The sequence below is a fragment of the Onychostoma macrolepis genome, chromosome 22, assembly GCF_012432095.1.
Source record: "Onychostoma macrolepis isolate SWU-2019 chromosome 22, ASM1243209v1, whole genome shotgun sequence".
Classification (NCBI taxonomy): Eukaryota; Metazoa; Chordata; class Actinopteri; order Cypriniformes; family Cyprinidae; genus Onychostoma; species Onychostoma macrolepis.
Window position 1 is genome coordinate 29059763 of NC_081176.1, and position 25357 is coordinate 29085119.

At 35.7% G+C, this 25357-nt stretch overlaps 1 protein-coding gene across 4 annotated transcripts in view; it reads right to left on the reverse strand.

The window, feature by feature from the left end:
• LOC131530056 (metabotropic glutamate receptor 7) overlaps nucleotides 1-25357 on the reverse strand; it is a 219923-nt gene that overhangs the window by 89583 nt on the left and 104983 nt on the right. For all 4 annotated transcript variants that reach the window (XM_058760127.1, XM_058760126.1, XM_058760128.1 and 1 more), the window contains exons 5-6: nucleotides 14860-14997; nucleotides 3521-3721 (exon numbers count right to left, since the gene is read on the reverse strand). In XM_058760127.1, coding sequence (XP_058616110.1) covers nucleotides 3521-3721; nucleotides 14860-14997 — 339 coding nt within the window. The remainder of the gene's footprint in view (nucleotides 1-3520; nucleotides 3722-14859; nucleotides 14998-25357) is intronic.

The window sequence follows — 25357 nt, forward strand, 5'->3', positions numbered from 1 at the left end:
AAAATTTGTGCAATTGTATGTTTCAATGTTATTCTTAAAATAAATAAATACTGAACATTGTTTGGATGCCATGAAATTCTTGCATATTTCTTCATTAGCATTTAGCCACCTGTCTTTGTATTCTAGTAATTAAAAACAAGTATTTTATCGAGTCTGTTTGGAGTATCGTTCACCAGGCCTTAAGTTAGATCATATATTTACCCCAAATAGTATTTTCTCATCATCACACAGACATCAAAAGTGCAGTTGCACTTTGATCTAACAGTGCCCTGGTGCAGGACTACAAAAGTTTCACTTCATTAAGATGCATTAATGAGAGATTTCCTTTCTTCTTGGAAGTTTCCTCCTTCAAAGGTCCAACACAAAGGCAGGCTTGGGATATGTGAGATATAAAGTATTTAGAAAGTTGGAGTCCCACGCAAGAAGCAGCAACAAAGGTTGCTTCAAAGAGGAATGTACAGTGTCCGTGTGTCCACTGGCACAGACAAAACCTGCTCAGTATTGTCCAAACCAGTCTGTAAAGTCTGTCAAAATACACTGTAAAAATGATTATTTAAATATAAATATGTATTTTTTTCTACTTTGGAACTTCATGCTTAATTCAATTTGTTACTTGCCATTTCTTTATAAATATTTGTTTAATTTACTAGCAATTTTTGAGTGAAATTGTTTTAGCACCATTGTTTTTCGGTGCAATTGGAAAATACTATTTCCAAAGTATACATAAAGTGCCAAGTTCATAGAAATGTGATCTTTAAATTCATGTTGAAAACAATTCAAGATATTAATTAAAAGCTATTATATGTATATTAAGGGTGGAACGGTACGCGTATCGAACTGTACGGTTCACGGGGCAAATTCCAAATGGAAGTGATCATCCCTATCCCCTTGGAGTGGGGACTTTGAAGTGAACAGGGCACGTGCGTGCCATTATGTAGTCATTGGAATGCACTTGGCAAAGGGAGAGACGTAATTTTCTCATTATCTTCAGCTGGGATGTTCCCATGACAACGTAGCACGGTGTGCGTCAGCAGATGTCGCTGTTTTAATGTCATAAATGTATTTTTATTGTTGTTAGCATAACGAGCCTGTCCTCCAACAAAAAACGACCCTAGAAGTCGTTTGTGCAAGCCCTTATTACGGCCTATATTTACGTTTTAAAGTCAAGCGCCCTCTAGTGCGCATAAAAATAATGACAGTCTCGTGTTGCGTCTGTCGTCATGAATTGACGTATGACTATCATTACCAATCAAAATGCGTGTTTATTTAAATGCAAAGTGTGGACTTTTTTCACACCGATCTCACAGTATTCGTACATATTTTACTAGGTGGCTAATTCGTACGAATGACTACCCCTAAACCTACCCCTTACAGAAATCATGCAAAATCATGATTTTTAATGCACATTTTACGAGCGCGTGCGTTCTCTGGGATCAAACCCATGATCGCATGATCACGTAATTACATATCGTCGTATAACGCAATGCTCTACCAACCGAGCTACACGAAACCCGAACTATAACACAGATAAAAGGGTACAAAACATTAATATGAAAATGTCCTGTTGCCGATAGGGGCGCAATTGTAGTATACGCTCTGATGGGTCGTATTTCAGGGATTTGGACAAACGACCTATACGGGCGTATTGGTTGGAGGACAGGTTGCTTTACAATAAGGTGTCATTTATTAACATTAGTTAATGTATTAACTAACATGAACAAACAATGAACAATGCATTTATTACACTATTTATTAATCTTTTTTAATGTTAGTTAATATATACAGTTGTTCATTGTTTGTTCATGTTAGTTCACAGTGCATTAACTAATGTTAACAAACACAACTTCTGATTTTAATAATGCATTAGTAAATGCTGAAATGAACATTAACCAAGATTAATAAATGTTGTAGAAGTATTGTTCATTCTTAATTCATGTTTACTAATGTTGTTAACTAATGAACCTTATTGTAAAGTGTTACCGTTTTTTTATTTATTTATTTTTTTGCTAGATAATATATAAAAAATAATATGCATACAACTTTTAAAAATATAAAATTTATTTATTTATTTTGTCGGTGTACGTCAGCGAATCTGCTGACGCATACCATGATGCGTTGTCACGGGAACATCCCAGCTGAAGATAATGAGGAAATTATCTCTCTCCCTAAAAAATGGCATGCACGTGCCCAGCTCACTCCAAAGTATATATTAGTGCTGTCAAACGATTAATCGCAACCAAAATAAGAGTTTTTGTTCACGTATTATCGGTATGTGTACTGTGTATATTTATTATATAAATACACACGCATACAGTATATGTGACCGGTGCTGGTAAAATGAGTCGGAATGCGCAAATTTAAAAAAAAATTATATTTTTATTTTCTTGAGTTCATTCTCCAAATACATGACTTGTTAGAATCGGATAAAAAATGACTGAGCTACAGCCGTTTGAAGGCAATAGAGGCAGCAGATCTGATTTTGAGAAAAATTGAGTTAAAGATTCCAAAGCAGAATCACCAAGCAGCGCTGCATATTTTCCTCCAATTCTTTTCTTAATAATAATTACTATATTATCAATCACAATATAGCTATTTTTATTTTATCTTTGTTATTAAAAACAAGAACAAAGATGCAAATAAACAGTATTTAATCAAGAGCAGCAAGTGATTCCGTCTTTTCTTTTAATGTAACATTGAGACAGATCTATATCAAGACCTACAGATCTATATCAAGAGCTGATAAAATGTAAAAACTGTAACTTGAATGCAATGTAAGTCGCTTTGGATAAAAGCGTCTGCTAAATGCATAAATGTAAATGTACTGTAATACATGGATCAAATATAATTTTGCACATCAGATTTTCCCCCAACTATTAACTAAACGTTCATGTCAGTAATAACAGATTATGATGTGAATCTCGCCAATACATATTTTGCAATAATGTACTTTATAAGGGAGATTGGGTGCTCGCGGAAATGCACGTCTTATGCACTGCTTTGCAAATGTCTGTCAGCACGAAAAAAAAAAAAAATTCAGTTGATGCAGAGACGTATAGACCGGGGGAATCCCCCATCTCCCCATGCTCTGAATATTACATACGGTTTTTACCTGGAAAATCAGCTGTTTTCTAGCATTCGAATAACTATGGATAAACCTGAAACGATAGAAGAAGGATTGTAGATGAATTTAATTTACAAATAGCCTAAGTTAGGAATGTGCATACTTTTAAATCGACACCTGCCACAGTGTTTTCCTCTTTGAGTGGGTCCTAAAAGCGATGAGGAGAGGGGGGGGGGGCTTAATCTTAGCACTCAGCATACCCATTAAAAAAAAAAAACGCTCACCACAGCTAAATAGTAAGTACTTGTTAGTTAGTTAATTACTATTACTCAGTACTTATTGTGTAATTACACTGTAATAACATCACCTTAAAACGAACGTGTTGCCGAATTAATATTAGTAAGATGTCATTGACTCAATATGGCATTTATCTGATGTTGTGAGCTTCGGTGGACTCACCGTTGAAGCTGACCATTCGGATGTGCTTGAGGAGTTTCTTGCCACCGGCGTGCTCCATCTCCCCACAAACGCCCGACTGGTCGGGACAAAGTTCCTTCTGCATGTTGTGCAGGGCATGAGCCATGGCGTACACCGCGTCTATCACAAACTGCACCTTCCCTTCCTGCTCGTATTTGGAGTCTGTTCCTATTCGCTCTTGCCCTGGAAGGAAGAAACAAAACAAAAAGTCAAAATAGAGAAAAGACTTTGTAGCGAGACGTGTGTCTAAATGCTCTCGTAGGAGAACATAAACACAAAGAAACAGAGTCGACTCTGGAAGCTTTTGAAGAAATATGTGAGGTAGAGCAACAAAACAACAAAACACACATTTGAAGCTATCGCACACTTTAGGAACAATCTTTCATTTGACAAATCTTGGCAGGTTTTGGCCGCTATCTTTAACGCGGTGAAGAGTAATGCCTGAAATTCTAGGTGCTTATCTTCCTTCGGTCTCTGATGTTGTCACAGTTTTGCTATCTTCAACAGCGTTTTAAAGAGATTTATTCGCAGTTTTTGCTCACAGGGAGTGTTAGGGAGTACAAATAAATAAATAAATATTTAAAAATGTTTAAAAACACTTTAATTGGCATTTACTCTTTTAAACAGCCACTTTTGTGAGTAGTTTGTAGCATAGCTAACTACTTTTTTTTTTTGCAATTTAGCTAACTAAGCGTAAAAGCTACAGTTTAAGTGTTTTCTACTGAAACAGGAAGTTGGATGAGGCATAGTGAATGACTTGTTTTCTTTTTCTAAAAAGAAGCTGAGGAGTGGCGTGTTGCCGTGAATAACGGCTTGCTAACTGCTAGCCACATTCACATTTAACTGGACAAAGAAATTGTCTACTGCAAGAAGAGTCGTCAATATTTTTTATTTGTTTTCCCAGAAGAGTCATTTTTAAAAGCATACATCTTTTAAAAATGAAATTTGTCAATGATTAGGAATACATCAGCACATAGATTAGCCCCAGCGCTAACAGACATAGATTAATAGAGTCATTGTTGTGACAAATCTGTAGGAAATGTTTGACGAAATGTCACTTGAGTCAAGATAATTCATTATGTATTGATGGAAAATTTATTTCACACACATAACATCAACCGAGCTGACCGAGGGCTAAGAGTACCTTTACTTAAAAAATGTCTTAATGACAGTGGTAAGACTTTAGCCTCACCTTAAACTGTGAGGAAAAGCCATGACAGTTCTATTAAGACCCGCTATTCCTCAATCCACCGGTGGAGGATCTCATGGGACACCGATGAAGTTCATGCAATATTCTTAGCAATTTCTCTCCAATTAGCTCTGCTGTCGTCCAGATCTGACACCCACCCTTAGATGCCAGTCCTGGTTCCTCAGGGACGCTCTTGTAGTCTGTCTTCCCACTATAACGGCTTTCATTAAACATACCACAGCTGGCTTAGTAGGCTTTTCTGTCCCATCAACCATGGCTAACTCAAATATGTGTATTTTTGAGACAGCTTAATCATAAATGGCCCTAGTCCTATGAGGAAGGAATGGGTGACTCTAATAATGCCTGACAGAACAGGAAAACTAGCTCAGGAAAATTTCAGCCCATCCAAAAGCGCCATTAGATCTTTTCGGTAAGCTTGAAAAATGCCATCTGGGACTTGATTTCAATCTGTGATGAGTGGATCTCATTATTTAGATGATAATTACTTGTAGGACGATTGATTGATTGTCTCAGACATCCTTAAGAGAAAAAAAATAAAAATCCAACTTGTAGGATGCTACTTTTAATTTCTTCTGCCTTTGACTTTACAGCTCAGAGAAGTCACTAGTTATTTGCTGGGCTGTTGAGATGCTAATGGTTACCTAGATATCCTTGGTATAAATGGAAACCAAACCAAACTTGGGATTCCATTATAAACAAGACTGCACACGTGTGTCCTAACCCTTGTGTAAAGATGGATTTGCTAGTTAAAGAGGTTCTACACTTTCTCAACATCCCGATGGCATCTTGTCAGGGTCAGCCGAAAGCCTTGAGGGATTCAGATCAATAGATATCAATGACCCCAGGCAGTGACAAAAACCCCATTCTGCCAGAGGTTCGGACACGCTGAAGGTCACAATGACCATTAGAAAATAATAAGCTGTTATTACGGTGACAGATATCTTGTTGAACAATGCTTCACAATTACACCTAGTTGCCATTGACTGAAAACTGTACAGAGCTCAGAAGCTTTTTAGAAAATTGCCCCAGTCTATATATCCTTTATTTTTCGTCACCAAACCTCTGCTTCGTATTGACCAGAACTGAATTGCCATACACTGCCTCATGAACATGATTATCACCAGCAGCTGTTTACCATTACAGCTAGGTAAAAAGTCACATGGAAAAGATGCTTACAAAAAAATAAAAATGACTGCAGTTTTAAAGGAACAGTTCATCCACAAATGAAAAATGTGCTAAAAATTTGCTTGCCCTCAGGTTATCCAAGATATACATGCGTTTGTTTATTTATGGGAACAGATTTGGAGGAATGTAGCATCACGTCACTTGCTCACCAATGGAACCTCAGTTATCCACAAGTAATCCACACCATTCTAGTCCAACAGTTAATGTGTTGTGAAAAAGCTGCGTGTTTCAAGTAATTTTTATCTATTTGATTCTCTTATCTAAATGATCAGAACAAACTCTATTGTGGAACATAGATCTTGCCAGATGTTTAAGCTAATTGGAGTGCCAGTTTCCAACTTGCGTGGGTATCACCTAATCTGTATCAGCCATATGCTATTTGAACTGCAAATTTATTATATCTCTCTTTTTTTTCCCCCTAATGAAAACAGGCCAGGTGTTAATGCTGAATAAAACAGACCTGATGTAAACAGCAAAGAACCTAAGCTCTAAACTATCATGAACTTGTAAATGTCACATTCCATGTCATTTCATTTCAAAATACCATTGCATTTAACATTCATAATTTGCTTTTATTCAAACTCTACATCTTAAGCCCAACATTACTTAATTTTGATATGAAAGCTAGCATATGCATACAGCTGAATGTACAGCCATTCAAACCTAATATCCGTAATGCGCATGTAAAAACAAAGTATACACTGGGCTTTAGACTTTGGAAATGAACCATTAAATGTGTTCAATGAAGTTTTTTCAGCGTTTGACGCCATGAGCTCAAGAACATCCTAGCTAACAAAAATATGTCCTAAGAACATTTTTATAAAGTTCCCACTGAAGTAGATTTAGAGAAATGTATCTTTACATCACTTGCTCACCAATGGATGCACTGCAGTGAATGGGTGCCGTCAGAATGAGGGTCCAAACAGTGGATAAAGACATAATAAGTCACAAGTATTCCACACCACTCCAGTCTATCAATTTTTGTCTTGTGAAGTTCCATTGGTGAGCAAGGTAATGTTAACTTCTCAAAACTGTTCTGATGAATAAACAAATTCATCTACATCTTGAATGACTTTAGGGTTAGTTTTTTTAATGCAGATTTTCATTCATGTGTGTCTTATTCCTTTAGGGGAAAAAAATATATAATTTTGATAATTTTTCAAATATTGTGGGAACGTACTTTTTAATGTTCTTTTAAGCCAAAGTTCTGAGAATGTTCCTGTTAGCTGGGATTCTATTGCATTCTAGCTGTTTTGTAATGCAAAGATGCATCCCGTGTGTTTGCCCCCTGAGTCTGCAACTGCAAACTGCAAAAAGAAAACGGCCATTTTTAGTTCTCCATGTGAGAGATAATTGAGAGATGTGGACCCACTGTGGTGCCAGCCTGAGGCAACTCTACCCACAATCCTTTATTCTAAAACAAACCGATACAGCCATTCATGAGCGCAAACAGAGCTCCTCGCCATCCACCACTCCTCGCAAAAGATTCCGTTTGATCTCCAAAATACCTATTAGGCATTTCAGAGATAATTAGGTAGCTTGATTCTGCTTAAGTAGGGAATAAAAGTTTTAAAAGGTACTGCATCCCTCCCTAAAAAAAGAAATTGTGACACAGCTGGTGGACTAAACTGAACATCATTGCAGAGCTTTCAAAACCCCAATGGTTACAGGTTTGAATAATAAACCAGCAAACGTGTGAAGTTTCAGTATGCTGATCATTCTAGTTCAATCGAAAGCTGCTTTGATCTTGTCAATTCAGAACAATAAAGCCTCATATAGATGTATGGATCGATGGATGTATGGGCGGTTTCTTGCTTCTGATGTGCTAGGCAATGGCTGTCACTCTCATTATTATCAAGCTATAATTCTGCAAAACCCGCCGCTGAAAATGGAAACGATCCTGGAGCATGTGCTACATAGATAAACACAGCATGTAATTATGGTGAATAGATGTCTGTGGGCTGATTGGCGCCTGCTGAAAGAGGTCAAAAAATGGAAAGGAACGATTCAGGGTGTCCCCGTTTCCTCAGAACAGAACATCCTACACAAGAAGCGCTCATTTGTTACCGATACAACAAACTGAGACTCGCACAAAGAACAAGGACTTAAAACAAAACTATTACAATGTCCATCTTTTTTTCTTTTTCCAAAGTCAACATGAAACGCATCTCCTTAATACACATTTCTGGTCTTAAAAATTTATATATATACACAGGTGCATCTCAATAAATTAGAATGTCGTGAAAAAGTTAATTTTTTCTTGTAAGTTATTTCAAAAAGTGAAACTTTCATATATTTTAGATTCATTGCATGTAAAGTAAAACATTTCAAAAGTGTTTTTGTTTTAATTTTGATGATTAGAGCTTACAGCTCATGAAAGTCAAAAAATCAGTATCTCAAAATATTAGAATATTTACATTTGAGTTTCAATTAATGACCATCCCTACAGTATAAATTCCGGGTATCTCTTGTTCTTTGAAACCACAATAATGGAGAAGACTGCTGACTTGGCAATGATCCAGAAGATGATCATTGACACCTCCACAAAGAGGGTAAGTCACAGAGGGTCATTACTGAAAGGTGTGGCTGTTTACAGAGTGCTGTATCAAAGCATATTAAATGAAAAGTTGACTGGAAGGAAGAATTTGGGTAGGAAAAGGTACACAAGCAACAGGGATGACTGCAAGCTTGAGAATACTTTCAAGCAAAGCTGATTCAAACACTTGTGAAAGCTTCACAAGGAGTGGACTGAAGCTGGAGTCAGTGCATCAAGAGTCACCACGCTCAGACGTCTTCAGGAAAAGGGCTACCAAGCCACTTCTGAACCAGAGACAACGTCAGAAGCGTCTTACCTGGGCTGTGGAGAAAAAGAACTGGACTGTTGCTCAGTGGTCCAAAGTCCTCTTTTCAGATGAAAGAAAATTTTGCATTTCATTTGGAAATCAAGGTCCCAGAGTCTGGAGGAAGAGTGGAGAGGCACAGAATCCATGTTGCTTGAAGTCCAGTGTGAAGTTTCCACAGTCAGTGATGATTTGGGCTGCCATGTCATCTGCTGGTGTTGGTCCACTGTGTTTTCTGAAGTCCACAGTCAACGCAGCCATCTACCAGGAAATTTTAGAGCACTTCATGCTTCCTTCTGCTGATAAGCTTTATGGAAATGCTGATTTCATTTTTCCAGCAGGACTTGGCACCTGCCCACACTGCCAAAGGTACCAAAAGCTGGTTCAATGACCATGGTTGTACTGTGCTTGATTGGCCAGCAAACTCACCAGACCTGAACCCCATAGAGAATCTATGGGGTATTGTCAAGAGGAAGATGAGAAACACCAGACCCAACAATGCAGATGACCTGAAGGCTGCTATCAAAGAAACCTGGGCTTCCATACCACCTCAGCAGTGCCATAAACTGATCACCTCCATGCCACACCAAATTGAGGCAGTAATTAAAGCAAAAGGAGCCCCTACCAAGTATTGAGTAAATATACAGTCAATTAACATACTTTCCAGAAGGCCAACAATTCACTAAAAATGTTTTTTTTATTATTGGTCTTATGAAGTAATTAGAAAATTTGTTGAGTGAGTGAATTGGTGGGTTTTTGTTAAATGTGAGCCAAAATCATCACAATTAAAAGAACCAAAGACTTAAACTACTTCAGTCTGTGTGCATTGAATTTATTTAATACATGAGTTTCACAATTTGAGTTGAATTACTGAAATAAATGAACTTTTCCATGACATTCTAATTTATTGAGATGCACCTGTATATATGTATGCATATGAATAATACAAAAATGACAAATGTAAATGCTAAATTTACAACTTTTCAGTGAATATACAACCTTTTGTTAATAAGTATTTCACATTACAAAAGTAAAACATGTTGCAAATTGTTTCATGTTGACTCCAAAGCAGTTTACAACTAACAAAAACTAAAATCTTGAAAAAAGTTGTATTAGTTCAACAAAAATACAAAAATAACTAAATATATTACATGTAATAAATAAAAATTAATAAAAGCTATACAGACAAACTCACTAACTATAATGAACTAATAAAAATGACCAAAAAAAATGAAACAAAATTATGAAAACTACTTAAATATAATATAAAGTATACAAGTATACAAAATATAAAAGTAAAACCCAATTCAAGATCAAAATATATATCAATGATGCTAACATAACACTGGTTCACACACATAATCCAGAGCTTTACACAGTTCCATAAGGAGAATTTAGTATAAGGTTGCAAAAACACAAGTGTATAATTCTCTTTGAACATTTCTACTGAAAATTCCTATAATAATAGCAATTCTGCAGGCAGAGTTCGGCAATTTTCCGTTTATGTTTTCTTTTTTGAGGGGACTGAGAAGCTGTCATTTTCATGAAGTGCCACTGCAAGTCTAAATTCAAACACTCCAGTGCCCTGAGGACACTGAACTCTGGCTCTTCACTCCGAATAAGGGCTTTAAACATATTCCCAATTTCATTCCAAAAGAGAGAGGGATGGGGAAAAACTGCAAAGCAATACATGCTTTTCTTAAAGGGTATTGCAGAAAAAGTTTTTAAACATAATACATATATATATTTATATTGTTACGTGACAGCGTTCTGTGCTTCTCCCTCCTTTTTGTAATTGGTAGTTTTGCTAATGTTTTCCCTCTTTGTCTCTACTTGCTGCTGTCTTTCTTCTTTAGGTTTTGCCATTGGCTGGCTGGACTGCTTTTCAGAATCTGCATAGCGGTGATGTCCAATCACGAATGAAGGCTCGATATTTAAGACGTTCATGCTCGTTACACTTTATGTATCTTTTGTTTTAGGACAGTGTAGGTAAGTCAGGGCGTGTGACGCCGAAGACTACTCTTTTTTTTTTTTTTTCTCCCTTGTTTTGTTTTCTGTTAGGACAGAGGGCAGAGTTTTAAGTTAGAACCTTATGTTTTGTTATTTTCTTTAATTTGGCACTGTTCATTCTCCTTCTCTCTGTGTTTTTTTTTTTTTTCTCAAAAATCTGCTGAAGCTGGTTGCCTTAATTTTAAATTGGCTCATCTTCTTTTTTTTTTTCTTTTTTTTTTTACAGTGTATAGATATTAAGTATATATAAATACACACACATGCATGTATATATTTCAGAAAAATATGTTACATTTATATATTAAATATATTTATATATAATGTAAATTTTATGAATATAAATATGTGACCCTGGATGACAAAACCAGTCTTAAGTGTCAATTTTTGTCTTAAGTGTCAATAAATAAGCTTTCCGTTGATGTATGGTTTGTTGGGATTGGACAATATTTGGCTGAGATATAACTATTTGAAAATCTGGAATCTGAGGGTGCAAAAAAAAATCGCCTTTAAAGTTGTCCAAATTAAGTTCTTAGCAATGCATTTTACTAATCAAAAATTAAGTTTTGATACATTTACGGTAAGAAATTTAAAAAATATCTTCATGGAACATGATCTTTACTTAATATCCTAATGATTTTTGGCATAAAAGAAAAATCGATAATTTTGACCCATACAATGTATTTTTGGCTATTGCTACAAATATACGCCAGCGACTTAAGACTGTTTTGTGGTCCAGGGTCACGTAAATGCATGTAAATATTTTCAAAATATATGCTGTGTGTTTATTTATATATACATACTAAATATATACAGTACACACACATATTATGTAAATAAAAAATGTCATTTTGGATGCGATTAATTGTGATACTGTGCATCTGTGTGCAAAAACTGACAGTTAAGACTATAAATAGTGCTGCTAACAATCTCATTATGTCTTTTTAATGTTGGCGATCGTGCCACACACGTAATGACCTGCGTGTAGGAGCATGTCAGAGAAACGCAAAAATTGATTACAAATTCACAGTGACTTTCCAATCCAGCCCTCTTTAATTGCATCTTCTCCTGTACAATCGTGAGCCTGGACAACAGCCAACTCCTCTCTCGCCTCTCCCATGTAATCCATCAGACCTGCCTCTCCTTTGCCCCCCAGCGCACACTGTTGTTCCAGAGACGACACCATGTGCTTTCTCTCTCATCACATACTCGGGCCCTTGATGTCTGTAAATTGGCCCTCACACCGACGGCGTCTCCGGGCAATGTAGACTGTCGTTGCCAGCTGTCGCCGACAGAAACTGCCGCCACCTCCAGTTCTTGAATATCTCACCTCGTTGTCCAGAGACTCACAGAGCAGACAGAACACTCAATAAATGACATTTCTCAACGGCCACATCTCACAGAGACCATAAACCAGTGGAAAACTGGATCTACAACTTTTGGATTACTATAGCTTGTATCTCTGTCTGGGTGAGTTATCAGAATCACAAATGGAAAAGAAAAAAAAAGAAAAAATAGCGATGCTCCATCCACACCACTAGGTGTCAGTGTACATAAAAAAATAGTAGTGCTAGACAATACTTTGTAAATAAAACAAACAAATGTAGTGTAAATTAAATAAAGATTTATTGCATAAAAAAAGTCTAAAGGCACTTTTACAGCAAGAATGATAACTATAACGATAACTATATTAATGTCGACACCAACAGCCGATAACATTATTATTATTATTATCATTATATTATTATTATTATAAGCGTGCACCGCAGTTTTGTCTTTAAATGCTTGAGCTCTTTAAAGCTAAAGCATTAATTCTGATTGGCTGTCAAAGTTTTTAGCAGTCAACAGTTGGAAACAAAATAGAAATCTGAGAATGAGTCCAACAATATTGTTCCGCTATGTGCAGTGTTATCAATATAGTTGTGGTGTGGACTCTGTTATTTTTTACATTTTTACAACAATTTTAAAAACTATATCATCTTTATCATTATAGTTATCACCCTTTGTGTGAACAGGCCTTAATTGTCTTACAAAAGGTCACTTTAAAGTAAAAATATCTTGTTTTAAAGATGTTTTTGTTTTATAGAAAAACAAGACAAAGATAATTTGTCTTAAAATGTGCATTTGGTGTATGGTTGCATTTAGGAACCATATTTAATCACTGAATACAACCATATTTAGTGTTAACAAATGGGACTGTCAACTGTATTTTGCTGCAGTATGAATGCCGATGTAACATGCAAGAAATTTTCACCATTTTTTAAAAGCTATCATATGGTAATTTGTCTGACTACCTCTGAAATGCAAAAAGATGGTTATGTTGCTACTTGGATTTCAACTTATTCTAGCCAAACATTGGCCATTCAGCAAAGAAAGGCTGAGAAAGGCCAAAAAAAAAAAAAGACCAGAATTTATCACATTTTTACATGCTATTTAGTTGGTGAAATATATTTGAATAAGTTGGTACGAGGGTTGCCAGATCTACAAAACAAAACTTGCCCAACTGTTACTCAAAACTATCCCAATCACAATTGTTTTCTGTGGTTTTCCCCTTCATCAAAATCACAAAATGATGTTAACCCTCAGACAAAAAACAAGGCTGGGCTAGTGTTTTTCAGTCAGTTCTTGCCATCTTTGTGCAATGTGCATCAGACGGTTTGCGAACAGACTGTGGGCGATCTGTGGGCGAGCCGGCAGTCCGTCTGAGGCTGGTGCTATGTTACTACCAACTTAATATAAGGTGTAGGCGGCAGTCACATAGTTTCTACCTGATGTGTGTTGGTCCATTGTGGTCTTAAATAGCTGAACACCTCAAGTACCATCTAGTGGACCTCATTTTGACCAGGTAGACTATTTTGGTTAAGCTTATTAGAGCTGCTAGACCACCTTGCTCTTTGGTGTTTTATATAGTGAATTATTAGCTGCTGAGAGAATCAAACAAGTTAAATTAAATTTTGCGCAATAAAGAGTTTTGGCACTGGGTCATCATTGTAAAATATATCCTGAAGCAAAAACAATCGCTGCACGCTGTCCTCTGTTTTTCTATGTGACAGTTGTGGATGTCATTAGTCAATGAACTGAGTTATCACCGTTTAAATTAGTTCAAATATCAATAAATATCTCTGGACAAGCATCATATTCCTCAAAGAAATGTGAAGGGAAAGATTATGCAATACAGAACAATTCTGGGTAACAATTTCTTTGTCATGCTTTTTATTTCGTTAGCACGTAGTCAATAGTATTGATTCCTACATTAATTACTCTAGAGTGTTTACCCTTTGTGCTTTTATTGACTTCACCACAGGCTACAAGACAAAATACAGGCATACACAATTTCAAAATTATTTCACGACTTAGAAACAGTACTTCAGTAATTATGCATGTCATTGCTTAAATTGTAATGTTCTACTCAATCCTGGATTATTGCGTCAAAAGCAACACCTAAAATATTAAAGATAAGCATGCATGTTTCTGGTATCCTGTTATGAATATTCTCAAATTTTTGTTGACAATCTTGATTCACGTGTACTCTGTCTTGTAGCTGACTGGGAATTGGGAACCAGTCAGCCTGAACTAGCCATGATGAGCTAGGGGAAGCTTATGTAATTGAGAGCTCTGTTACAGAGGAGAATGTGCTTTGTATTCAGAAACGCAGTGCTAATAAGCTGGAGTCAATGAGCCTGACAGGGTTCTTCAGGTTTAGCCAAAAAAAACCTAGGGAAACAGTGGTAACTTTCATACTTTTTCAATCACTGCAGCAAGTGTCTTAATATAGACTGGCAGGTTTATAATTCCCTGCTGAAAAATGTAGCTAAAGCTGGTTGCTTCATTTTTTGAACACCGTATCTGCTATCTGCTAATTGCTAATTTGTTGTCGCTAATAGCGCTAAAGATCAACTTAGACCAGTTACCATGTATCAAAAGACTGTACAGTTACCAGCCTTTTCAGCTAGGTTTTCAATCAAGATAGCAAATATCATCAACCCCCCCAAGAAAGAAAAAAAAACAATAAAAAAAAAAAAAACCTGCATGTCATAGCATGAGGTGTTTTTAGGTATAATTTAGCTGTTAACCTTTACCTGTGCACTTTCTGCTAGTGTCTTCTTTCTTTGAAGAACTCATGAGCTTGCAGTTGAAGTTCTCCTCCCAGAACTCAGCGAACCAGACGTTCCTTCTGTTGTTCTCTAGTGTGCGTGAAGTAAAGTAGGTATCAAATCCTGAAAAGGAAAACGTATCACCATTAGCGATAGCATCAGATAATCCATAACACTGCCTGAAAAGCAATGTTCCTTTGTCTTGATTATTGCTACACTACTAAAAAACAAGCTACATTTACCAAAAACACAATATACAGTGCCAAGTCTGTTGGTGTTTCCAACATATTTGCATGGCAATTAATAACTATTTTATGGTTTGATGAATTGGTGGCTAATTTCTATGAATTTGTGAGATCTCATTTGTGCATTTTTACACAAGAAGACACAAAAGAATGTTGTTAACCAAACAGTTGCCGGTAGCCACTGACTTCCGTAGTATGAACAAAAAGTACTGTGAAGGTCAGTGACTACCAGGAACTGCTCTATTACCAACACTTACCAATTACCAACATTCATGTTTTTTTGTGCTATTGTTTTTAGAACATAATTAAAGATCAGATAACTTTGAACAAACATCCTATTAACATCACTGAAATAACTTTTCTTTTTTTTCCCCCATTACTGAAAAGAACATTTGATCATAACTTTGAGAGAACCTTGCCAAAAATGTTAGAAAACGTTCTGAGAATGTTGCTTGTTAGCTGGATTCAGCTGGATTTTTTTTTTTTTTTTGTAATTAATTTATTTATTTTTTCTAATGTGATGAAGGTAACTAGTAACTAGCTTAACCACTTTATCCAAGCAATTAAATCTCAGGTACAGCATATTAATTTTTTTTTTTTAGAGACATTATTATTATTGCATGATCAGCCTTGGTGCAAACAGGCTGCAACACATTTATGTGGGAAAAATTCTGCATCCCTTACAAAATCATTAGCATCCTTACTTGACATTCTTTGCATGAGGCAGCTTAGCATTTAATCAGACCGTTCGCCATCAGCAGACAAACAATAACATTTATCAATCCGGATCCTGAAGAGTCTTTTGAGTCTGTCCTTGTAGTCTGCCATCAAGGCTAATAACATGCCTCATCTAAATAGGTTTGTGGTGTAATGAGGCTTTCATCCACAGTGTAGCTACAAGGACAAAGGTCAGCAGAACATTTAATTTTGCCACAGGCATCAGCTAACCTTACATAGTCATTGCTCATTTAAACTTTGTTTGCTTCCACTCGGCAGACTGCAAAGGAAGTGAGTCTGGGTCTGTCTTGCCCACTAGAAAATAAGTGTTAAGAAAGAGATAAGGTGTTATCATTAAGCTGCTACAGCAGAGCTGCCCTAAGCCAGTCAACAAATGCAGCTGAAGTCTTTAATGCACTCCTGGGCATTGCATACTCTCGAGTCGGAGCAAGCGTTCAGCCTATCTGTGGCTCCCAAGCTGCATGCCCCAAGTTGGCATCTTGAGGGCTGGAGTCTGGTGGTGAAGTCAGTCACTTCTTCTGTGATCAGTTTAATCAAGATTTGCCCAGTATACTCAAAGTGCACGTAGAACAAGCAACTCGCTTACACCGCCACACTTTTTTGAAGCGCCTATAGACTTCAGTTAGGGTAGTGCCATATATAATTTCTGACAGGAATGAAAACGAAGCTGTGAACGATAGAAGTACAGGGCGTTCAGTGGATTGTACTGTTGTTTAACAACATATCGATTGTTTCGCTGATGAAATATCTTTCCAAAAATAACTTTCAATAGACAAGAACTCCACAAAGCAATTTTGCAAGCATGATTTTTGGACCTTTAGGGCATACCACTGTAAAAACTGTTAGGTATATCCATCACAGTCTCGTTTTCATCCATGTTAAGTTCAATATGGTGTCTAACCTGATTAAAAGTCTGTTGAGACTTGTTTTGAGAGAAGGTGGAGGCAGTAAATAAAATAATGGAAGGAAAGGGTGAAAATAAGCATTTGCAAGCCAGATTCAATCTCAAATTTCCCACATGTGCACCACGAGAATGTGCATTTTTGCAGAAATTCTTGAGTTAACAACTGATGTGAACTGATGTTATGAACTAGTTGCAAAATAGATTTATAATTGCATTCAGTTTACAACAAAAACAGTACTACAAATGATTTACATAGATGTTTGTTTTGTTCGTTGAGTACTGAATGTGCAAAGAGAGAAGGGGAATGTAACCATGAACTTGTTGCGAGCCAGATTCTAGCCCACTTTTCCCTCTTGAGCACCAAGTACGTGCAGCAACTGTTAGGCTGTGGCTCTCAGTACATACAGTCAGGCTCTTTCATGAAACTTGAGCGAAACAAATGTCTATGCATGCATATATTTATCTGAAATTATTGAGCAAACAACTGACTTAAAAATGCTTTGTGAACAATTTGTGAGCTAATGTAATGGAAAGTTTTGCTAATGAATGCAGTAAAAAGGTTCTAAAAATGAGTTATACAGTGGTTTGTTCAGCTCTTTGAGCACTGAATGTGTGAAAAGAGAAGGGGAATGTAACCGAAAACTAGTTGCAAGTCAGACTCGAACCCACTTTTCCCACATGAGCACCATAAACAGGTGCAGAAACTGCTAGACTGTGGCTCTCAGTACATACAGTGAACCTCTTTCATGACACATGAGCAAAACAAATGTCTGTATATATAGGTAGCAAAAATTCAGTTGAAATAAGAATGATTTTATTAATGATTAGTGAGCCAATTTAGAGCAAAGCAATTAAATAAAGCTCTACAAATAAATAATACAGTAATTTGTTCACTTCATCAAGGACCAAATATGCAAAGAGAGAACTGGAATGTACTGTAATTGTAAACCAGTTGCGAACTAGATTCAAACCCACTTTTCCCACACAAGCACTACAAGTGTGCAGCAACTGCTAGGCTGTGGCTCTTCTCTCTTCGCACATAGTGAGCCTTTCTCATGGAACACGAGCAAAACAAATGCCTGTGTATATATGTAGCATAAATTATTGCGCAAACAAGTCTTTCTGAATGATTTGCGTGCCAATTTAATGCAATAATAACATTTAATACTAATAAATGCAGTAAAGTTCACACTAAAAAAAATAAATAAATAATTACCCAAATTAATAATTTTCAAAGAGGAACAGAAGAATGAGAAGAGAGAGAGGGAATATAACCATGAACTGTTGCAAGCCAGATCAAACCCACATTTCCCACATGAGTACCACAAATAAGCACTACCGCTAAGCTACAGCTCCCACAACATAATGAGCTTGACAAATGTGTACATTTTTCTGACAATGTATCCAAGAATAGTTTGTATCAGCCAGATGAGTAAAACAATGAGAGGAATACATTTCTGTGTTCATAAATAGTTCATAAAACTAAATAAACTAAAGTTCGTAATATATATGTATATGTTAACCATGTAAAAATAGTTGCATAACAATAGAAACACTTATCAGACATTCGTTGTGTTTACAAAATACATATAAAAAAAAAGAGTCAGGTGGAACATGATCAGGAAATGTTGCAAACCAGATTCAAACCTTTGTTGCCTGCGTGAGCACCATAGCTCAACACATCGACATATGTACAGAAATTTTAAAGCCATGGCTATGACAACATACATATACCATTCATGAAACACAAGCAGAAATATGGCTGTGTAAATTCAGAAAATAAATTGTGCGTTAACTGTCCAATTTTTTACACACAAAAAAAATATATTAGATAATCCCCAATGAAAGCCAAGCAGATCGAATTGCAAGTAGTTCATAAAACCATTCTAACATAAAACTTTGCATCGTAAATGATTTTACGGACAAATTACAATAAAATTTGTTCTGCTCATGTTTTATGAATAAACCACAGCTTTCTTTCATAATCTACAACATACTGACCCAAGCTCAAAAACTTTATGCAGTTTATGTTCTGTGGCCTTAACAGCAAAATTATTCCTTAGGTTGATTGATGCATGTTTTCAGTTTATTTGTCAGATGACCTCGACCAAATGTGCTCTACACATCACTCCACAGGCGTAGTCAGCTCAGAAACGGATCCTCAGCAGGTTCGCGTGCTCGCTCATAAATTCTGCTAATTGCAACTTATTTGTACACAAGCCGTGTACACAAGAAACTCCCAAAGGCCTGTCTGTGTCATTTTCTCTGTGTCTGGAGGACAAAGCTCAGAGCTTCACCTTTTGTTTAAAGCGTTCAGCAGCTGCTCTGTTTGCTGAGAAATTAGCAGGCAGCCCATGAACCTCCTCCATGGTGGGATTCAGGAACTGTCCTTGCTATCTAATAATGTCACTTTTTTTATGACTATTAACAATATATCTAAAATAAGACTTTTGACCTCACTTTACATTAGGCAAAAGCCATAGGCAAGATTAGATTTGACATGAAGTCATTCAATAAAGCACTAGACATGAAAAAATGATTTGGGGGACAGTTTACAATCTTCCATTAAAGTGTAGCATCACATTCATTATTTATCTTCCTAATGTATTTATATGGAGAGACCCAGTAATATATGTAAACGTATGTGCATAATATATATATATATATATATATATATATATATATATAGGGTCTGTCCATTACATAAAAATAAAACCATAAAAAAACATTTATATACAGAGTGACAATAAGTGTGAAAATTGTATTTTAAATAAAGGCCACATTTATCAAATAATACAGCAGAAATGTCACGGTTTTTGTATCAAATCAGCGTCAAAATGATTTCTGAAGACTGTAGTAACGATGCTGAAAATCCATAAAACGTTAAAATATGTGAAAAATACAAAATAAAACATTTCACAAATTTGCTTTTTTTCTATTTTTAATTAAACAAATGCAACTTTTGTAAGTATAGGACATTTTGCTTAAAAATCTTTAAAAAGCATTCAAAAATCTTACAAAAAATCTTACAATTGCACATACGTACTATTACTACTACTACTACTACTATTATATAATATAATTAATGTGTAGTAATAAATAAATAAATAAATGTTCACACATTTTTCTGTAATTAATCATGATTAATCGCACCTAACATGTAGTTTAAATACTCTCTGAATAAAGGCGAGATTTTTTAAATCAATTTTAGCGAATAAAATGAGTACATATAGCCATTGAATATTACAGTAGGATCTGTGGCATCATTTTAGACATTTAATAGGCCTTAACTGTTACAGAACAATACGAAACATAACTATTATGTTAATTGCAGAAATTAGTTTTTGATTATATATACACTGACACCTAGTGTTGTGGAGGATGTATTATGTAAAAATCAGCCATTGATTAACAATTTCTGCAAACAAAATGTGTGTGTGTGTAAAGGACATTTACTTATGAAGGAAAATGTGCAAAAAAAACCCAACAAGGTGATCAAAATGTTAAGTGTAAATATCGATAATTTATGAGAAGAGAGAGACTGTAGATCAATCGTGACACAAAGTAGCACATCTATGTAGGAAATATATATATACATATACATACAGTCATGGCCAAAAATATGGGCACCCTTGGTAAATATGATCAAAGAAGGCTGTGAAAATTAATCTGTATTGTTAATCATTTTGATCTTTTATTTTAAAAAAATCACAAAAATCTAACCTTTCATTGGGTAATAAGAATTTAAAATAGGATGAAATAAATGTTTTTCTCTAATACACATTGGCCACAATTAACGGCACCTTTTTATTCAATACTTTTTGAAACCTCCATTTGCCAGTTTAACAGCTCAGAATGTTGTCCTATAATGCCTGATGAGGTTAGAGAACACTTAACAAGAGATCAGAGACCATTCCTTCATGCAGAATCACTCCAGACCCTCTTTAGTTCACCACTCATTTTCTACAGGGTTCAGGTCAGAGGACTGGAATGGCCAGCAGAAGCTTGGTCTTGTGCTCAGTGAGCCATTTTTGTGTTCTTTTTGAGGTTTGTGTTTGGATTATTGTACGGTTGGAAGATCCAAACATGGCCCATTATAAGATTTCTAACAGAGTCAGTCACGTATTGATTTTTTTATCTGTTGGTGTTTGATAGAATCCATGATGCCATGTGTCTAAACAAGATGTCCAGGACTTCCAGCAAAAATATAGGCCCACAACATCAAAAATACAGCGGTATATTTCATTGTACACATGGGGTACTTTTTATCCCTGTGTTCACCAAACCCATCTTGAGTGTTTGCTGCTAAAAAGCTCTTTTTTTGGTTTCATCTGACCTTAGAACCCAGTCCCATTTGAAGTTCCAGTCGTGTATGATAACTGAATATGCTGGAGTTTGTTTTTGGATGAGCGAGGATCATTTTTCTTGAAACCCTCCCAAACAACATGTGGTGATGTAGGTGCTGTTTGACTATTTTTTTTAAGGTTTTCTGACCCCAAGACTCAACTATTTTCTGCAATTGACCTATCGTTAAGCCCCTCCTCTCGAACACAGACTAGCCAATGGCAGTCGAGTATCAGTTGCACAGGGAGTGGAACTCAGGTTTCTTAGGTTTCAGCGCTATAGAGAAACATTGGAAGATCCGAAGCTCGCATCGGTTTTATGGGGTTTATGCTTCAAAAATGGAAAAACGATGTGCCTGGGGTACTTGTAACACTGATTCCAGGTATCCTGAGAGGATGGGCGATATAATTTATTTTATTACATTTCTGAATCCAAACAAAACAGAGCAAAATGTCCCTAAGTATTCACCCCAATACAAATGAAGACAAAAACGTTCATTTTCTGGTTGACACACACTCATTAAGTTACAATTTTCATCTGCTCAAGCAGAACGTTAATGTTATCTTGTGCTTTAGCAAGGTATCTCTGGCTAAAACTAGCTAACGTTAAAGTTACTGAGTCCATAACGTACAAACCTAAATAGCGGATTGTTCTCGTGTCTTGTACAGTGTAGGTCAAAAACACATAAACGAAGGTCTACATTTCAGTGCCTCTCCATATTAAACTGATTTAATGTGCATTAATTTAATCGTTCCCTGCGATACATGAACAGTGTTGATCCTGAATGTTGTCATCCGCGATCGTGATGACCGACCATAATATGAGACTTCTCCCGCTCGCATTGTGATCTGTAAACCCTCGCTTCGAGTTACCCACTGTATTTATTTTTAAATATTTTATAAATCCCTCCACGGAATATTTAATTCCCATTTGGTGGCCTTCTGTGTCCAAAAATTGTGCAAAAACATCGTTGGACAAGGTTTTCACACTGTAGCTGTCATTGAAAGACAGTGAGCAACTGTTTGTTTGTCCAAGGAAGCAACAGTAACTAAGGGGGGCGGGGCTTACCAATAGGTCAATTCTCCAGCTGTGGTACTTGGAGAGTCTCTGGTCACTCAAATTCTCCTCCTCGCCGTGCATTAGGATGATATAGACACACATCCTCTTCCAGGCAGTTTCCTAACATTTTATGTTGATTGGAAATTCTTAACTATTGCCCCTATGGTGGAAATGGGAATTTTCACTGCTCTAGCTCTTTTCTTAAAGCCACTTCACTAATTTGTGAAGCTCAATTATCTTTTGCTGCACATCAGAAATATATTCTTTGGTTTTTCTCATTGTGATGGATGATTAAGGGAATTTGGGCTTTGTTTTCCATCCTATTTATATTTCTGTGAAACTGGAAGCCACGGCTGGATAATTTTATGTTCATAATCACCCTGCAGTGCTCAAAATTATGAATATGAATGGGAATATACTTCAGAGATATTTTACTCAAGAATTTCTAGTGGTGCCAGTAATTGTGACCAATGTGTATTTGAGAAAAACATTTATTTCATAATGATATTTGCCCCCATTTTAAATTCTTATTATCTAATGAAAGGTTTGATTTTTTTTTAAATAAAAGATCAAAAGCATTAACAATGCAGATTAATTGTCACAGCCTTCTTTGAACATATTTACCAAGTGTGCCGATATTTTTGGCCATGACTGTATATATATATATATATATATATATATATATATATATATATAATATATATTCCTCCCTAGGGCACACATTTAAACCGAAAAGACTGAAGACCAGCATGCGTTCCTTTAAAGCACATGTAGGCAGTCGCATGTGTCTTTCCAGCTTTTCAACAGGCATCGCCACGGAAGATTAATTCAGGCAGGCCTACGCCATTTCCTTCTGACTCCGCAACCCACGGCCAATCCATCGTCATGGGAACCGCGCAAGCAAATGAGAAGCTTTCCCACACCCATCCTAAACCGCTTTATGAAACATTACACAAGTTTTTAGACATCCCAACGCCTCAAGAAGAACCGTTCCAGCCAGAAATCCTAACTTGTGGCATCAAGCCATGCGAGAAACCTCAGGTGACAATTGCTAGCGCTGACGACGCTTCAAATTAAGTGCCAGAGTCTCGAGTGCCACGCTGGATCTTCGCCTCTTGCTGTGAATTTATGGACGGTCCGAGGTTAAACGTTGCTCAGAGCCTGTTGGGGGAAAAGGCAAACCGAACTGATCTCCAAATCAACAAGGATCACACTCTAAGCTGTCACTCCGCTTCGAGTGTCTCCGAGCGGCTGATATAACGTTGTTGCGGAGCACAAGCAGCTAATGCACTCGCAATTTGTCTCCGTCTCTGTAGTGAGCTCCAGACAGATGGGGGCTGAAAACTTCAGATCGATTCTGCTAAAACAAGTCATTGGGGGAGGTGGTGAGAAAACAGATAATAATTTAGATGAGCATCATGCTTGCATAATTTCAGTGGCGTTTTTTGTCAGACAAACAGGAAAAATAAGGAAATAAGCTTCTGTTTTCTCGGACAACTGCTTGCTTACCAAATCATTTGAATGGTGTCATTCACAAAAGAAAGAAAGAAAGAAAAAAAAAAAAATCAATATATCAATATACACAGTAACTATGAAAACAAGTATGAAAGAAATACTTTTTTCAAAGCTAAAATGTTCTGCTCAGTACCGATTCAACCAACTGTAGATGAAATGTTGAATGCTTCCATTATTTTATTGTTATATTCAGAAACAGGCCATTTAACCAAACACTTCAATGCTGCAATCTACATTTCTACTTTATTTGATCACTTTTTTATTAGTACTTGGAAAGCACCGGCATATTGATATTCCTCACACATTTTGATTAGGGTTTGTTCTAAGTATTAAACTTCTGTAATGAATCCTAAATCACTTAACTTGGTGAATCCATTTAAACTTGTATTTTATTTTATTTTATTAATATTATTTTTTTAAATTTTAATTTTATTGCAGCCTGTGCTTAAAAAAAATAAAAAAAATAAAAAAATAATAATGATAATGATAATAATAATAATAATAAAATAAAATAAAATTAGACCTGAACGTACTAAATATACTACCATTTAAAAAATTGGGGTCAGTATGGTTTTTATTTATTTATTTAGTTAGTTAGTAAAAAAAATGAATTTACTTAAATGTATTATTAATTTGCAATTTTTTCAGCAAGGATGCATTAAATTGATCAAAAATGTAACTTTTGCATTGTTACAATAACATTTCTATTTTAAATAAATGCTGTCTCTTGAAATGTTTCTTGAGAAGGAAATCAGCATATTAGAAGGATTTCTGAATGTATACAATCTCCCATTGTTATACATTTATATAACGTTCAGAATATTATAATAATAATAATAAATATATAAAAATAAATTGTTTGCATGCTGAATTGTGATTTACTTTCTTATGTTGTGTGTAATATATAAACATACTAAAATGAAGCTTGTGGTGAATTGATGTCAAAAGCATAATTTAGTTTTTATGTTTATTTATCTTCATAACTAATACTTGTTTATCACTGCTCATCTGATTTAAAGCAAAACTGGTTTTCGACATGAATTATTGAAACCTCAACTCTCTTAATTATTCAGTTTCAGCTGAAAATATATCACCCTGAGATTTAACACTAAACAGCCCTGCAGTAGATTTAATTTATATAATACAATATAACTGGGTCAGAAAATAACACAGTCCCATATCTCTCATTGTGGCATAAATGTTGTTGACCTCTTGTGGTTAAAGACCCCATAAAAATCTATTTTAATTCTGTGGCTTTTCAGTTCATGCCATTTTTAGCTGTTATGCAAGTGTAGTTCTAAAAGTTAACAGTATCACTGTTTAGCAGATATACTGAAATAAATTGTGTAGGATTTACTTTGAAACAACTTTTATTCAGAAAGTGCTAGTAAATGTAAAATAATAATAATAATAATTACTTTAAAAAAATATATTAGTAACTAGCCCATTTATATACTACTCAACTTTTTTTTTTTTTTTCACCTCAAATTTGGTGACTTCGAGTTGAAAATATGAATCATGTAGTTCTGAATGTGACAAGACAAAACATTTTGCGTTTTTGACACATTAGGCATACAATTAAAAGTGCATGTGTGCATATTTTTAAATGTTATTTGATAGTTCAAAATTATTATTTCCCAACTAGAATTATACCTAGAATTTCCTTCACATTTATGTT